This window comes from Perca flavescens, chromosome 2 (genome assembly GCF_004354835.1).
Source record: "Perca flavescens isolate YP-PL-M2 chromosome 2, PFLA_1.0, whole genome shotgun sequence".
NCBI lineage: Eukaryota > Metazoa > Chordata > Actinopteri > Perciformes > Percidae > Perca > Perca flavescens.
In genome coordinates, this window is record NC_041332.1 from 40,175,083 (window position 1) to 40,192,759 (window position 17,677).

Here is a 17,677-nt window from a genome sequence, read left to right on the forward strand (position 1 = left end):
GTATAGTACCTTGCAGTCACAGTCAGATAGCGCTCCAGCTAGATGGGTAATTTCTCCATCAGTCGACACCTGGTGGGGTAAAACAGAAGCGCTCTTTCATTGAAAAGAAAACAACACACTAAAAGCATTCAGTTCTTCATCTTTGTGCCTGCATCTGGGCTTCAAATCTGACCTGGGACCTTTGTTAACTTCTGTTACTAACTACTGACCTGCACAGTAGTTCAAAGTTGTACTTGCTTGTACATAATACTTTATATCCTGAAGATTACCTGTCGAATGCGGTGGATTTTCTTCTCATCCGTCTCTGCGATGTAGAGGACACCGCTGTAGGACAAGGCGATGGCTGTAGCTCCCTCCAGCATGGTCTGGACCGCTCTCTTCCCCATAGTATACTCTATACCAGGTACCTGGCAGTGCATGGGACGACCTGCCACGATACGAACCTGAACACACACACACACACACACACACACATATACATGGATGCTGGTTATGAGTTATTAACTAACATTGTGTATTTTGGGATGCTTCATGATTTGATATGGTTTTCTTATTTTACTTCAAAAAAGTTGATTTAATAAACAAATATTTCTTGACATGCTCTGCTGTCAATGTGGGTATTATAGACAATACCTGTACCTGTCTATTTTCAGTGATCTGCAGCACAACGTTGTTGTCCAGGACGTAGATGGAGTTATCCATGGGATTGATGGCTAGATCTGTGGGCCATTCTAAACGAACCTGGATGTAGAGATGATGGGAAGAGGAGCGAGAGTTCCACGTCACATGCTACTTCACTGTACAGCTTCATCAAACTATATTGAGTTTTGCTATCGGATACAAGGGATACTAATACTGATATACAGTGTATTTCCTAATTGTTTGTCTGAGTGACCTCTGAGTTGAATGCATCAGTGGTATGAAAACCTAAAATATAACAAAATTCAGTGTTTCTATTAATCATGGGCTGTTTTATGACATATCAGTGCCAGTTTATAAACACAGAATTTACTGGTCTATTAAATTTCCACATGGTTTTAACCTACATTCACATATTTTTTATACTGACTGTATACTTAAATTAAAATAGAACAACATGAATCTACAGAAAGAGCTGTGAAACTTGAAAATGTGTGGGCTGCCAGTTCATATGGTTCCACAAGTGAACTCAAGAGGTCAACTAGATACATAACTGCTAGAACTCAAACTGGGCTAAATCCTGCAGAGAAGGACACGCGGTCAGAGTTCAGATAACTTCAACTCTGCCAGAAACACTCTTAACTACGCTGCTCTGCCACACAAAACACAGACCACAACTCTCTCTCTTAAACGCACACAGACACACTAGTTAGTCCCACAGCCACATGTTCAGATTCCTACTTCATGGGAGCCGTCTCTTCAGACCATTAACATCAGTATGTTTATTTCGATTAATGTTGTGTTGTTGTCAAAAAAAATAATTGTGAGAAGCAACACTGTATTCAAAATAATGATAAAAAAGAATTAATGGTTGGCTGAATGCAGTTTTTTGCAAACTGGGCTAAATCCTGCAGAGCAGGACACGCGGTCAGAGTTCAGATAACTTCAACTGTGCAAGAAACACTCTTAACTACGCTGCTCTGCCACACAAAACACAGACCACAACTCTCTCTCTTAAACACACACAGACAGACAGACACACACACACACGCATGCACGCACTCGCACATGCACACACACACACACACACACACACACACATACACACACGTAGGTGTTGTTCTTTCCATTCTGAAGTCCATCTCGTATATGTAAGATTGTACATTCGCACTGGAATGTGTGAAAAAAAAGAAAGTACTTTCCCTTCCTCTATGTTACTCTCATGTCATTTTATAATTTTATGTGAGTCTTTTATGTTTTTTTTATGTTGTCTGTGAGTCCCTAAGATAAGACAATTTGTGTGTAGACAATAAAGCTTTTTGAATATTTAATGTCCCTCTTGATTTGTTTGCCTCTGTCTGATGAGTTTCTGAAATAAATGAAGGAAAAGTTAGACGATATCACCAGATCTAAACCTATGCCGTGTTGAAATTGAAGTGGCTCTAGTTTCCTGATGGCACACCAGCCATCTATCAGCTGGATTGAATCTCAGCCATAGAGCCTTGTTTTACCTCAGGATGTTCTCATGAACTATTCAAACATATAGCTATGAAAAGTAATGCACTGTAATTGGTATGTATTTATTGCTGTATGCACCACATTGACTGCTGCTGTATGAGACCACTGAGGTCTGTGTTGAGAGGAGGTCGGGGGCGATGGATGGGTAATAAAACACAGGGCTTTCAAGCAGGGGGATGGAGTTCATGTCTCGGGAGAAGTTAAGGTACAAACTAAACTTTCACCCAGGAAATGGGTGTTCTTGTCCACAATATTTTTTTTTTATTGCTGCGTTAATGAGTAAACCTCTATATATGGGTGCCCGCTCTACCAAATGAGCTATCCGGGCGCCCAGAAACAATATGTTTTATTTTAGGCCGGATAGAATCTATCTCCGTTGATCCTGTTTGTTTGTTTGCTGCTTCCATGGCTGTAATAACGTTACAGCTGTAGCGTGCTGCGTTTATGTTTTTACAGGTATATCTGGCAAACTGGCCTGGCTGTCAAACTGGGCAGTTGATAACAACACACAGGCCAAAACACAAGCAGAAATTCACGAAACAGAAATTTCTAAAGGGGAAATACTGGCATTAGCATTGTTGTCAGAGAAGATAGTATTTCAACTTAGCATGTTTCCTTAAAATCTGATGACACATTGGGGTTATTTTTGGATTTATTACAGTAAATATATTACATATTGGACCTTTAACTGGTTGTTTTGGTGTCTAAACTTAACTGACATCGCCGCATGATGGTTTTTGTCAGCTAAACTTAACTGTAACGACCAACAACAGCCATCACCATAATTTCGTAGGATACCATACAATTGTTGTGCATACGTTTTCGTACACAAACTATTCATGATAATGCATTGTTTAAAGGGTAACTACCGTTTTTTCCCTATGTTTTTGTGTCTAAGTGACTGATGGGAACAACAATCTTTGACATTGGTCCAGTATTAAGCAAGATCGCTGCAGTCGGCAGCACCGAAACAAGCTACAATGTAAGTTAATAGGGCGATTGTCCAGCTTGTATTTACATTACATTACTGTACATTACATGTCATTTAGCTGACGCTTTTATCCAAAGCGACTTACAATTGCAATGTCAGAGGTCACACGCCTCTGGAGCAACTAGGGGTTAAGTGTCTTGCTCAGGGACACATTGGTTGATGTATCGCAGTTGAACCCAGATCTCCCAGACACTTAGAATATTAATCTGAGCTTGTCAGTGGCAAAACGAGCACTTTTGTGAAGGTAAATACAAGATGGTCAATCGCCCTATTAACTTATATTGTAGCTTGTTTCCCCGCTGCCGACTGCAGCGATCTTAATATTAATAATCTTAATACTGGACCAGTATTAGACACAAAAACATAGGAAAATAGGGTCCAGGATACAAAAAAAACAGTAGTTACCCTATAATGAGGACAACTAAGTAAACATAAAATTAACATGATGATATATTTTCAATGTCCTGTACACATTTTGTATACATCAGCGCATTTTACATGTATGTGTGTGAGGTAAGTGTGAATCATGTCTCAGATGGCCCCTCATAGTTGACAGTCAGGGTGATGGTGCATGTAGGTACTCTTTGAAGATTACCTGTCTTATGTGCATGCTGGTATCGCAGGTCAAAGGCCGTGCAGAGGTCAGGTCATTGCTGCCCAGCACTGTAGAGATGATTCCATTACGATCCACTTTCCTGATCATAGTCCCGTCCACGAAGTAGATCAACCCGTTTCTATCAACTGCAATCCCTATAGGGAAAAGAAACAAAGAACACACTCAAACACAGTTTAATATATTGTTGTCAGTCCTTCCAGAAAAATGAGTTTTTTTGTGATTGTTGTGGGCAAAAATGATTGATTATGCGGCACGTTTTTTTTAAAAATGCGATGGAATATGCGGGATATGTGAGGATTGTGGGAACTTGCAAAAATTGCGGGAACTTGCAAAAACTGCAATTTGATGAAAAAGAGAAAAAAAAAGTGATTCCCCCAACACCCTGCTTTTCGATGATGTGCACATCATGAAATTATGTCACTTCATAACATTCCCATGGCAACAGGGGAAAATGGCTGCTCTTGTGTGAAGTAAACGCAACATTTTTAAACTTTGTGCTAAGATATATGTGACTTTTTTCAACGAAAATGATTATGAAATCATGCAAGCCCTGCATATTTTGTGCGGAAATCGGAAATTTATGCGGCGAAAGTGTGGCGTATTTGAAAAATATGCAGCCCCTGCATAAATATGCGGACTCTGGCTGATTATGCATTGAATTATGCGATCGCATAATTATGTTTTTCTGGAGGGACTGTATTGTCCTGAAATGAGTTAAGCTTGCCATTCCCATAGATGGCGCTGCGTCAAATTCACACTGACGCCTGGTCACTCTTGTCATAATCAGAAGAAGAACGAGTGCAGCGGTGTAGTTTAGTCGGTGCAAACAATGGCAAACCTCACAGAAAGAATTATTCAACCTGCTCCATCCTTATTGAAGGCGAGAGTTTGGGCACATTTCGGCTTTTATAACCTCGTGGGGAAAACAGAACTTTATAGGAATCATGCTATATGCAGGCTTTGCAAAGCGAAAGTTAAGTATTTTGGAAACACCTCAAAATTGAGAACTCATATGGTACGCCATCACCCAGAGATTAACATTAAAGACAACAAGCTAAAGTTCTTTCAGTGCTCTAAACTCACACCGAAAAGCTCTTTTTATTTAACAGTTTTATTTTATACTTGAATTAAATGTATGTGAAAGCTGGCCAGAGCTTGGCACTTTGCAGTTTTTAGTTGCAAAGGTTTTTATTTTTGTATGAAGACATATAAAGTAATATCAAACTACATTTAATTTGTTGTGTTTCTTTTCTTTTAAATTGTATGTCTACTGCAATCACATGGGAAATATAACTACATTTACATACTTTGAATTGCTTTTTTTTTACTGAGAATCGTTTTTGAATCGAAAATTTAGCCCAAAAATCAATATCGAAACGTGACATTTTCTGAATCGTGCACCCCTAAAAAGGACACAGTAAAGAAAAAACATAAAGAACATATAGAGCCTGTGTGTATTCAAGCAAGATTAATATATGAATGAAAACTGTCAGAAGTATCATATAGATGAGCAAAACAGCATATGTGCAGTGATTAAATCAATCACAAAATATGTATATATATACATTCATATGTATATAGAATGAATCAACATCAAATTCTGAAAATGTTTAAATATATATATAATATATATATATTTAAACATGTAGCCTCTCAGCAGTGGTTAACGTGTTAGGCTTCAATGGACCAGATGGTCCATTGACCAGATGGTCCATTGAAGCCTAACACGTTAACCACTGCTGAGAGGCTACATGTTTTCTTTTCCAACCTTGAACAGATTCTGTAAATGATACATTGGTCGACTTGAGTTTATATCCCCCTCAAGCAGCAAAAACATTCATAATTCTAACAGGATCATGTGGCTGTGGTGTGAAAAACACTCTATATTAATGGTACATGAATAATCATGAATTCATGCAAACTACATGCATGAAAAAGCATGAATTCGTTCAAGTAGTACTTCATGAACTATCAGTAATGTACGAGGATTAATAGTATCTCATGCATGACTTAATGCAGGAACAATACGTTAATTCATGCATCAATTAAGGTTTTGGAATCCTCATAACTTCTGATTTATTAAAGATGTTCATGTCTTCTTAAAAAAAACTGACCAGTCCCAGCAGTTTACATATATTCTTAAAATAATTGAATTGTTGTTATTATTGTTAACTAAATATTCATCATTTTTTTGGCCCCCCAAATAAAGAGCTGACCATCTTTAACATTGATAAATAAGATATGATTATGAAGCAGTGCGTCACCTAATCTTCTCATCAACAAGGGCAATGAGTAGACAAGGTACTATACAGTGATCACAACTATTCAGAAAGGCTAGCCTGTTGTTTGAACATTTGTTAACTGCTATGAATGAATGAGGCCCATGAAATGTACTTTAATCTTATAATCAGTATTAAGAATCAAGTTAATTGTTTGACTGGGACTAAACATGTTCCTAAAACAGGGTAAGACATGGGTGTACTGTAGGTTCTTTTTATATTATTATTTTATTTGGAGCAATGATGATGAATAACTGACAAATGCAAGGCAGCCTCCAATTTGGAAATAATCTTTATTCAACCACGCTTATTGTCAGGGACATTATTAGACTGTGTTGAGCTTTGAGGTTGAGGTTGCTTTGAATAAACACAGTCACAGTTGTGAAGGAACCAAATCATCACTGTGGTAACGGTATTTCTTTGTTGCCAAATAAGCAGGAAATAGAAGAATATCTGTGAATGGATGCATGAAGTTGGGTGGATAGAGCAATTACACCACAGACAAAACCAGTCATAAGAAGTGTATGCAATAAATATCTTTGAATAGCTCAAAGATTAGGGGATTTCAAAGTCTGAGAATCTTGGAAAAAGGCGGCCCCTCACCCCCATTTACAGTGGTTTATTTAGTTTCGCTCAATTCCTATTTCTATGCCTATTGGATCATAATTATGTTATTTGATCCCATAGACACGCAACAATTAAGCCTGCATAAAAAGGCCTGGTCAAAGGAATTTATTAGTTTCTGACTCTGGAAAAGAAACAGCAACGACGGTATCTCTGAACTATCTCTTCAACCACATCACACATATTTAGTCTATTCTATGTGATCTTCTTTTGGTAACCAATGTAATATTTTGTCACTTCCATTCTCTGAGCCTCCCTCTGAAAGTGTTTGGAGCCCCTCAGGAAAGGCCCACCTCCCACTTTGAAAACCTCTGTCCTAGATCCCACCTCCCAGACTGGGCACATACTTCATCATTTGGACTTCTAACCTTTCAGTACAGCTCTGCAAAATTCTGGTGGAAGTAGGATTACTTTATAAGGATACGAAAGCTGATGAAAAGCTTACAGTATGCTCCCATTTCTAAATGTAGGACCAAATACGTGTGCTATCAGTTAGGACCAACGTCCAACTCTGAAACATATAATACAGTGTGTACCGGTCAAACTGTCTTGTGAATCCTCCTCAGCAACTATGGTTATGAACAGGCTTGAATAATAACCACCTACCTCATTATTTATTAAGTGCTTATTTTAGCATAATCTTAGTTTATTGATTAAGTGCTTTTATTTATGAGCTTATAATTCTAAAGTCTGCTGTCTTGCACTGATTTATTTATTAACTAATGGATGTGTGAAACACTATTTTCGTGTATGTACCTTTAGGTCCCAGTAGCTGTGCCTCTGTAGCTTTTCTTCCATCTCCACATCGGGCTTCATCAAATGGAGGACATTGTTCCCCTGTACCAGCCACAACTTCTCCATTACCTGAACACACACATCATCATTTATTGCAAAAGCCCCAATTCAATTCAATTCAATTCAATGGGGCATGAATGGCATGAACGCTTCAATAACAATGTTGCTAAAGCATCAAAATACAATTTGTCCAAATATTTCGACAGAACACAGTAAACAGTAATATGAACAACTCTCTCTCTCTTGCTGCTATATTATGAGAATGATAATTGTAGTAGATGTGTGGGTGTGTACATTGGATTGACAATTGAAAAAACTGATTGCTTTACCGACATGGTGTTTTACTGGGTAAATGAAGTGCATGCTTACTGATGAGGTCACGGGCACCGCTGAGCATCTTGGGTCGGTAGATTCGTCGAGAGTTAGTGTCCGACACATACAGCTGCCCGGTGACTGGGTCCGTGGCTAGATAGTAACGGTGAGCAGGGTTGTTGCTATGGAGGGTAGTGACAGACAAAAGGGGAGGAGGGGAACAAACAAGATATAAACCAGAAAGAATTGGTTTAGTCGTGCTGGATCTTTAATAATGTCATATCTCAGACTTCGGCGTTCAAACACTAACATTTAAAAAAATACACCCAGTTTAGAACACAGACACTAAAATCAGAGAGATCAGAGTGTCCTCGTGGAATGTTTCTTCCAGACACTTTACTACATGATCCAAAGTCTGACTGCAAACCAAGAGGCCTTTAAGATGACAAGCTGACATTTTCAAATAAAGTGTATGGCTTTAACAATTTAACAAATGGTTTAAAAGCTTACAATGAAATCAACAGAGTGGATTTAAAATTTGGTTCCAGCGTCATTATGATGGAAATGAAGGAGACTTTCTGGAGCTAATGATAATGAAGAAGTAATGAATAAAAGGAGAGTAGATGAACTGAAAGAAAATAAACTGGTGTTAATTTACTACCAGTGGAGTACCAGGTGGTTGGTGTGTGTGTGTGTGTGTGTGTGTGTGTGTGTGCGTGTTTGTTGACAGTAGGTTGGCGTGATGGGCCTTCACTTGCTTGTGAGTCTGTGACACACTCTTAATGATGCCTGCCACACTGTCATGTAATATCCATCACACACACACACACACACACACATGCGCGCACACACACACACACACACACACACACACACACACACACACTAACAAGTATATGTACATGTGCACTGGCCTCTAGCCATACATCTCAGTGGTTGGTGATAATCAGCAGATGATCACAGGCTGTTAATTAAGACAGCTAAAAATAGACAGGCTGTGTGAGAAAAAGACAGCCTGTACTTAAAGGACCAGACGTGCTGATAAGCATGACCTTTTGTTTTTATTCAACCTTTATTCAAGCAAAAAAAAATTCACATTAAGATTTAAACATTTCCAAAATTCGGGATAGTTAGCACCACAGACAAAACCATGGAATCCATTAGCCTACACAACAGAAAAGGGAGAAGTAGTAAGGAGTGATGGATGAGGAAATTATTGAATGAGGAAAGGATACAGATCCGAGGACAAGAGGAAGACCGAGGGAGGGAATAGATGACTGACTAAGGGAGAAAAGAAAAATGTGAAGGAAATAAATCAAGAATAAGGAAAAGAAAGAGACAAAAAGGGAAGGAAAGTATGGCTGTAAAAGGTAAGAACATGATGAATGTAGTAAATGAGAAAAGGCGAGGCAAGAGGAAAGAACTTAAGCAAGACAGGATAATGAAATAAAAACAAATGAAACAGAACAAACAGTCAACATGGTGTTAATAAGTAAACATGAAGGAAGGGTAGAAGGTTAAAAAAAGCTCAGTGACATAACTAGTCCTCCCAAGAGGATATTGTGTTTAATTAAAAAGTGAAATTTAATTGAATCTACATTTGGATGTGTTAAAAAGAAATGAAATCCAATCATTGTGTCTTGTCAGTGGCAAAGAAGCCACAGGTATGGTGTTGCTCTGTATGTGTATGAAGAGATATAGAAGAAAACTAACTAGGTCGAGCTTCATTTTAAGATGGGAGGAAAGAGAAGCGAATCCTAATGTATCAGCATCAATCACAGAGATGGGGTGGATAAGTATAGGAAGCTGGAACCATGGGCGTAAATCTCATCCAACTGTTTAGGGGGGACAATAAACATAACATTCCTCAAACAATACAGCCAAAATTATACAGCTTTAGAGGATATGTGTAGTTGTGGAACTCCAGTAAGTAGGCTGACATGGCTTTTTTATCCACTTCAAACATCAGATGAAGTGATTATTTTCAGTTGTACAGGTGATGCTAAACTGAGAATTGAACCCCCAAGCAAAAAAGCTAGCTAACTAGCCAGCCGGCTCATTTTCTGTAACCAGTGAAAGCATGTTGGGTGGAAGTTGGAAGCAAGTTAGCTAACTAACTACCATCCTATTAAACAAGATACCAAACAAGCTAGGTAACGATATATTTGCTAACATAGAGGATTTATGTAAAGACTACTTTATAATGAATTGGACAATACATTAGATGGTAGGTTCTTCCTCTTTGTAAAGGGCAGATGACCCCAGAAAACGTAATCAAACTCAGGATTTTATGACTCAATGCAACATTCATTTGTATAGCATTTTTCATGCACTCATATCTGTTCATGATACAGATATTAGTGGCGGACGAGGACCAAGTCAGAATATATTGTTTCCCTATGCCGTCTAGACCGACACACAGAAGCGTTTTAGATCTAACACACCTATCATCAGGACAACATCATTTGTCAGTGCATTGCAAAACCGTTATCAATCACTGTTGAAAAATCTGTGTTATGATGTGACTACGCTATGTTTAAAGGTGCCCTGCCACCCATATTTCATTACTTTGTGGTAATGTCTACCAGTGGTGGTTCTACCATGGACTCTGTAACATTTTTTGTGGAAAAAATGCCTTGGTTACCTTGTTTCAAGCCATTCTAGCGTGGTATAGAAAGCCTGCAGGAAGACTCAGCTCGATTTCTGCCAGTTCTCATTAATATTCAACAACCTAAGCTGTTTGAATCTGATTGGCTAACAGCTAGCCAATGAGAGCCTGGCTGTCAGAATCCTTTACCCAGCCCAACTGGGCGAGTTAATGAATAGTAATGAGCTCAGGCAATATGATGTCAGACTGACCAGCTTTTGTAATTGGCCTGATTTCTCTGCTTATTTCTTTTCAGTGGCTAGAGCTGACAGAGGAGGTAGCAGTTCATTTTCACATTCACAACATAACACAAACACATATGGACCTAACATATTTCAAAAAGTGCGAGTAAAAACGGTTTTGTATGGCAGGGCACCTTTAAGGTTTAGTTAGATTTAGGCACAAAGATGGCTAGGTTTAGGTTTTGGCTTTATGTACACTACCGGTCAAAAGTTAAGGGTCATTTAAAAATGTCCATTCCACTCCATTATAGACAGAATACCAGCTGAGATCAGTTGCATTGTTTTGTTAATCAGGGCAGCAGTTTTCAGATAAATAACAAATCCACATTTCCTTTTTGATTTCATGTAGCATATTCATTTAGAACGGTAAACAGACTGTTCCACCGGAACTCCTTTAGTAGGTGTCCTGTAACACTTTTTTATGGACACCCTGCAGCCAATCAGAATCGAGTATTCACCCAGACCATGGTATAAGCTTACATGATTGCAAAAGGTTTCTCGACTGTTGCAGAAAGAAGTGGCTGATCTTTAATGCAATATCTACATTGCCCATTATCAGCAACCATTCATCCAATGTTCCAAAGGCACATTCTGTTTACTAATCTGATATCATTTTGAAAGGCTAACTGAGAAAACATTGGAGAACCCTTTTACAATTATGGAAGCACATAATGTAATCTGAAAACTGCTGCCCTGGTTAAAAAAACAATGTGATCTCAGCTGGTATTCTGTCTATAATGGAGTGGAATGGAAATTTCTAAGTGACCCCAAACTTTTGACCGGTAGTGTATGTGAGAAAGCAAAAACTATACTACAATATTGACATAGAATCTACATTTTTACATGTTACATTTAGTCTGGTCCCATAATTGCAAATTGCTAAATTAGGTTAGTGACAAAACAATTAAACAAGCATGATGAATTCATGTTGACGTGATAATATTGGTGTTTTTCCATTACATGGTACCTGCTCGACTCGCCTGGACTCTACTCGCCTTCTAAGGTTTTCCATTATGAAAAAAAGTCGCTGGTACCTGCCAACTGGTACTTTTTTTAGTATCGTCTCCGTCGAGGTTCCAAGCGAGCTGAGGCGATACCAAAAGGTGAAGTGAAAACCTGCAGACTACTGATTGGTCGGACAGAATCGTCACTAATCACTGCGTTGTCATTGCTAGTGACAGACGGGGTGTCCTGAAGAAACCCGCCTTTTTTAAATAATTTAGCCAGCGGTGTTTTTTTGGTTATTTTGAAACAAAATGGGTCTTCTGGCAAACCGCCACATGCCGAGAGTCAAAAACAACACACCTTCCACGTTCTGTGTGTGTGTCACGTTAGGTCACGGCGTCGCAATGATGACAAGCCACGCTCGCCTCACGCATGAAGTGGTACTAAATCTTCAATGGAAAAGGAGGACGGGGCACCGCGGCCAAGCCGAGTCGAGCAGAGCTGGTACTAGCAGTGGGTAAGCGCCATATGTCTAATCGCGCCACACCAACCTGCAAGCAACACGGTGAGCAGATCTAGCAATTTCTAAACGACGCATGAGAAAAACCTTGAAAGATGAGTGTAATAAAGCTGAGTCAATCAAAAGGGCAGTGCTGATGAGCTGCCAAATAAAGACACCATCATATCCAGGATTAAGGGATCTCAGCAAGAAAAGTTTAAAAGTGCATTACTGAAATTGCAGCAATGTGCACATCCAGCAAACTGTTGCGCTGAAAAATGCACCGATGTTCAATGTGGCTGTGGATGAAAGTGTAGTCAGCAATACCATTCCACTAGAGTGGTGATACCCGACCCGAGCCTAACGGGACAGATATTTAGAAATGATGTTCGGGTTCGGGTCGGGCTCGGTCACATCAGCGCGATAAGGCATTTGTTGTAAAATGGTGCTGCGGCTCCTTTAAGAGAGCTCAGTGTGTGTGTGTGTGTGTGTTTATGTGTGTGTGGAAAGTGGGCAGAAGAGAGATAGAGAAAGAAGAAGCAGACGTGTAGATGTGACCGGAGCAGAGTTGGTGGAATAAGTTTAAGTTTTGTAGCTACACCGTGTGTGTGGTGTCCGAAATAAACCCCGACTGAAAGCCAAGCTCATTCATTTGCTCACCAGAAACGGGATTTTAACCCCGGAAATGAAGCAATCAGGAAAGGTTAACATGATGAACATTTTAAATTAAACATATTATTAACGTGCGCTTGTTGCCCTGTGTGAACTGATGTGCTCATCTGTTGACATTTCCGAATGCCTTGCTAGAGTTGCTTAATAAAAGCGGGCTTTCCACACAAACAAACGTAGCCTACATATCTTAATGCCTCTCGGGCTCGGGTCGGACAGAAAAATGCGGCCCGATCACCACTCTACATCCCACATCTGACGATTGTTGCAAGAGACAGCGACAGAAAAGAGATACAAGAGGAACGTTGCTGCTTGAGGCCCATGCACGGCACCACTAAAGGGAATGCGCTTTTACCGAGCATTTTGACAGCAAAGTAGTCGCCATCATGAAAATATTTGCTATAACTGTATTCTCTCTCTCTCTCTCTCTCTCTCTCTCTCTCTCTTTCTCTCTCCACCAAGATCCTGGTTCTGTCTGAGGTTTCTGCCTGGTAAAAGGAAGTTGTTTCCTCGCTGTTGTCACACCAAATGCTTGCTCTTGGGGGTAATAGTTGGTTCCCTGTAAATTATAGTGTGTGGTCTAGACCTACTCTAGTAATTACCACAGTTGGTGGCCCGGGTGAGTTGGGAAGCATGGGGGGGAGGGGAGGGGAGGGGGGTTGTGACAACAACTGAAAATCAGATCAGTCACCCTGTCATATAACTTCACTTTATTATTCACCAGGAAAACTTGTGTGCAAATGATCTTACCTCTGTAATGGACACGGTAGCCAAAATTGTTAATCTTCTCGTTGCTTGCTCCACACTCACTCAATCACCGCCAGTTTAATTCTCTCCTGGATGAGATCATGTGGCTTACTAAGATTTGACTCTCCACTGCCTGTTAGGTGGCTCAGTGGTTTGGGAGCGATTTGTGGACTGTATTGATGTGATCAAAGCCTCTGTGATTGAGAAGGAGCTGGACTAGCCTGAGCTAGAGGATGAGAAATGGCTTGTGAAACTTGCATTCCTCACCGACATCACAGGACGTCTCAACACACTGAACCTGCAGCTGCAAGGCACACGCCAAACCATGCAAGCTCTGTCTGATGCATTGAACGCATGTCTGTTGAGAGTGAAGGCCTTATCCTGTGATAATCAAACTGGAGCCTTTCACTTCTTCAGACACCAGAGGGGGATGTCATCATCCGAGTGTGTCAACTCTGAGGACATCAGAGGGCTCATTCAAGAACCTGAGACCGAACTCTCCACCAGATTCCAAGATTTTCAGCAGTACGGGCCAGTGTTTTCTTTTTTGGTCATCCCAGAAGACTTTCTGGCTTGGATCATATTAAAATTAATTGTGATTGAGGTAAAGCAGGAGATTTCTTTATATAGGCCTAATTGTATTTTAATGTTATTTTAGAAGTTATCTGCTGTAGTTATGGCTGATACTGGGGCAGGACCATCACAGGAAAGAAGGAAATTAAACGAAGATCAACTAAAGGCTAAAAAGGAAAGTGAAAGACAACAGGCGATAACGCGAGTCAATTTAGGTCAGGCTTTCAACAGATTACGGGATTGTAAATGATTCCAAACCCACCCCGAATTGGCCTTCAGGTATGTGATATGTATATTTCATTCATAAAATAACTTTACAATGCACGACATGGTTGTAAGTCAGTAGCCGACATTAAATTACATCCCCCTTCCATTTAGCGTTTTATTCCTTTTAGCCCGTGTTTGTGTTGGCCTACTATTTTCTTTTCCCATATGTCCCCCTGTAACGTTACTTGTGTAAAGTGTCCGTGGGTTTCATGAAATGTGCTATATCAATCTAAGTTATTACTACATTTGTTGTTATAACAAACTCCTAATGCTTTGGCTCGTGACACAGTGACAGTGATAACGTTACCCGGTTTAGCTCACGATATATCCAAAGTAGGCTAAGTTACCGTATGCAACACTTGAAATGCAACGATGCATCTGTAACATATTCTCTTATTGTAAATAAATGATTTTAACTAACTCACTAATCTACAGTGGGCAAAACAGCACCGTAAAGAAAAGACCTTTATGACAGCAGGTGTGGTAAAAAACACTAACGCTTTTGTCCAAATAAATCAATACAAACTGAAAGTTACATATAGCCACTTTAACGTAGCAAAAACAAAAGTAAACGTTTTATTTTTATTAGTATTTTACTGCTGATGCCTTAAGAAAGCCTTTAAATGTTGCAGCTGTTCGAGGTTGAGCAAAGTTGAACTACTTTGTATACTGGCGGGTACAGATATCAGAACTGCTTCTAATGTGTGATTAATATTGTGTTACTTATTTTTTAGTATTGATATTATTATAATTTTTTGTTACTTTCCACTACATGCAAGTCTGCCGTCTGCAAGATATGACAAAGAATTTATAGTGCTCATCCACACAATGAATTCTGCAATCTAGATAACGCAAAGATAAGAGTTTTGTTCCAAACTACCTAATCACCACAATGTCCTTTAATTATTAATGGAATGTATCATTTTCATCTTTAAGTGAAAGTTAACATGCATAAAGACTAATTGGTTGCTGCCTTAAAACTATTCGTGAATATTGTCTTTGCTTTGTCTGCATGAAATCTTTCACAGCTGTGAATCACCTTGCATGGGCTTGAAAAGGACAGTGAGGATGGGGCTGGGTTGAGAGAGGGATAAAGAGAGTGAGATATAAAACTAAACATAAAATTAGGAAGGCCAGTAACCACGGCCAACATCTTAACCCCCCCCCCCATATCTCTCCTTGCTAGGGGCTGCTGCTACAGCCATGACTTCATCTGAGCTGACAGCAGAAAAATAGGCTTGATTTCGTGTGAACACTTGTCAAGATTAGAGAGGAAAAGAGGATGAGGCTGAGGGACACAGAAACAAGCATAAAACGAGATGAGGGGGTCTGATTTGATGGGAGCAAACATCAAGGCTACTTCTCCCCTAATTCTTTGCTTCTCTGTGCCTCGTTCCACCCTGTTGTCATATTGCAACATTACTGATTAGTAACTGAATGGATAATTACATATGTGCAGATTTCATAAGTTACTTTGGTGAGTACAATGTGAGCATGACAGATAAAAACGAAAGCCAAAACAACGAAAAATAAGACCCAAGTTGAAATCAACCCAATGTATCCCTGCAACTGCAGGGATATGGGGGGGAATGCGTGGGATTTCCCCCTTTCTGGTTTACATATCCCTGCCTCTGCTGAATTAATTTTATCCCCGGTGGGGACAAAATGTACCCCCCCCCACCCACCACCCCGCAAAGTGATCAATGCTACTTCACCAATAGACCATTATATACATACAATAGAAGTATTTTAAACTAAGTTAAGCGCTGTAACGTGAATAGTGCGATTGAAGGATAAAATCCAAGTGGTAGTTGCTGGTTGTATTTAGCCGCTACAGAGCTCCGGGACGCCGGCTACCAGCGGCAGTTGTTTAGCCCCCAATAGGTGACTGTGAGCCGGCTACAGGCACCGCCAGATGACGGTCCTTTCAGGGACCGTGGTAGTGCAGTTTAGCCAGAAAAAGTGAGCGTCATGGGGCGATGACGTTTAGGCACCAAAACGACTCGTTAAGTTTAGGAAAAAGATCATGGGTTGGATTATAACATTCACGAGGAACGAATGAGCGCTTCAAGGGGTGAAAGTATTTTGTTTCCGTCGCGACGTGAACTTGGCTCTCCGGTTTGAAAGCGCTGTATTTTCCATTGAATATTGAAGTGCATATTTAAGTGTTACTACATCCATAGTATTGGAAAGGGGGATTTAATTCTTGCGTGTTTTGGTTTGTTGTTCAAGATCAAAAAACATCCCCCCCATCTGCTTGTTTCCCAAATTGCACCCTGTGTATATCCATGGCCTCTATATCCCATATAAATGTAACACTGCGATGGAGTCTAATCGCCAAAGACTCTAACAAATCAACTTATTATGCACCATGTTAATTAAACTTATTTCACTCTTAAATGAAGTCACTCCTGATGGAAATTTACAAAGTGGTGTGAAGGCCATCTGTCTGGTTGCACATCATCTGTTTATCTGACCTATGTGACAGTTTCCGCTGTCCTACATGATACAATCTGCAGCTTTAAAGCATGCTTCAGGAAGATATTATATATGCAAAGTTAGCGTGCTAACAGCTTGATCCATCTCAGTGTCTCCTTGATGCACTGAGACCTTGGGCTAAGGACAGCATATCGTAAGGTCTGAAAGCTGCCAGGAATGAGCAACAGTGATCGTTTTAATTGAAAAGGAGGAGAGAAGGACAACAGAAATGTTCAGACTAGAGTCTGGTGCATAAGCAGCATAAATGGACAGTGGGATGAAAAGAAGGTTAAAGGTGGAAAAGGATTAGTCACTCTTACCTATGTCTGAAATCTTTGTTTCTTTAATACAGTGCAAGCAAAGGAAAGAAAACAGGAGAAACAAGAGTTAGTACAGACGAAAATCACCAGAAGAAACAGCTACTGAAAAAAAGTTAGAAGTGGCAGTCAATTTTAGAAATTGAGTCGTGCATCACAGAAGTCAACAGGAAAAAGATTTCCGTTGTCTATTAGACAAGGAGTTTTTGAGGAAATGATCACTCAAGAGTGTGCCAAAAGCATGTTTCTAAATTAAGAGCACTAAACCAGTGATCTTTTATCTTTTAGCACTTTAAAGAGTAAGTACTTAAATATAAATGACTGTAGTGGCAAAGTGTCCAGTCTGGCTATTCATCTATCCCTCTCTTCCTTTATGTTTTCAAGTTCTGTTCAAAGCCATCCAAGACCAATGATGTGGAGTTGAACAGTTGAGTGCAAGATGGAAATATGCCCAGAATTTAGATTTATTCAGATGCTAGGTTTTAATTACAAACCAAGGACTCTCAATTCATTCAGTTA

At 39.7% G+C, this 17,677-nt stretch overlaps 1 protein-coding gene across 3 annotated transcripts in view; it reads right to left on the minus strand.

The window, feature by feature from the left end:
- The window catches only part of tenm3 (teneurin transmembrane protein 3), a 225,769-nt gene that overhangs the window by 40,910 nt on the left and 167,182 nt on the right, over window positions 1–17,677 (minus strand). For all 3 annotated transcript variants that reach the window (XM_028590658.1, XM_028590650.1, XM_028590666.1), the window contains 6 exons: window positions 7,832–7,956; window positions 7,424–7,531; window positions 3,744–3,898; window positions 640–741; window positions 270–443; window positions 10–69 (listed from right to left, as the gene is read on the minus strand). In XM_028590658.1, coding sequence (XP_028446459.1) covers window positions 10–69; window positions 270–443; window positions 640–741; window positions 3,744–3,898; window positions 7,424–7,531; window positions 7,832–7,956 — 724 coding nt within the window. The remainder of the gene's footprint in view (window positions 1–9; window positions 70–269; window positions 444–639; window positions 742–3,743; window positions 3,899–7,423; window positions 7,532–7,831; window positions 7,957–17,677) is intronic.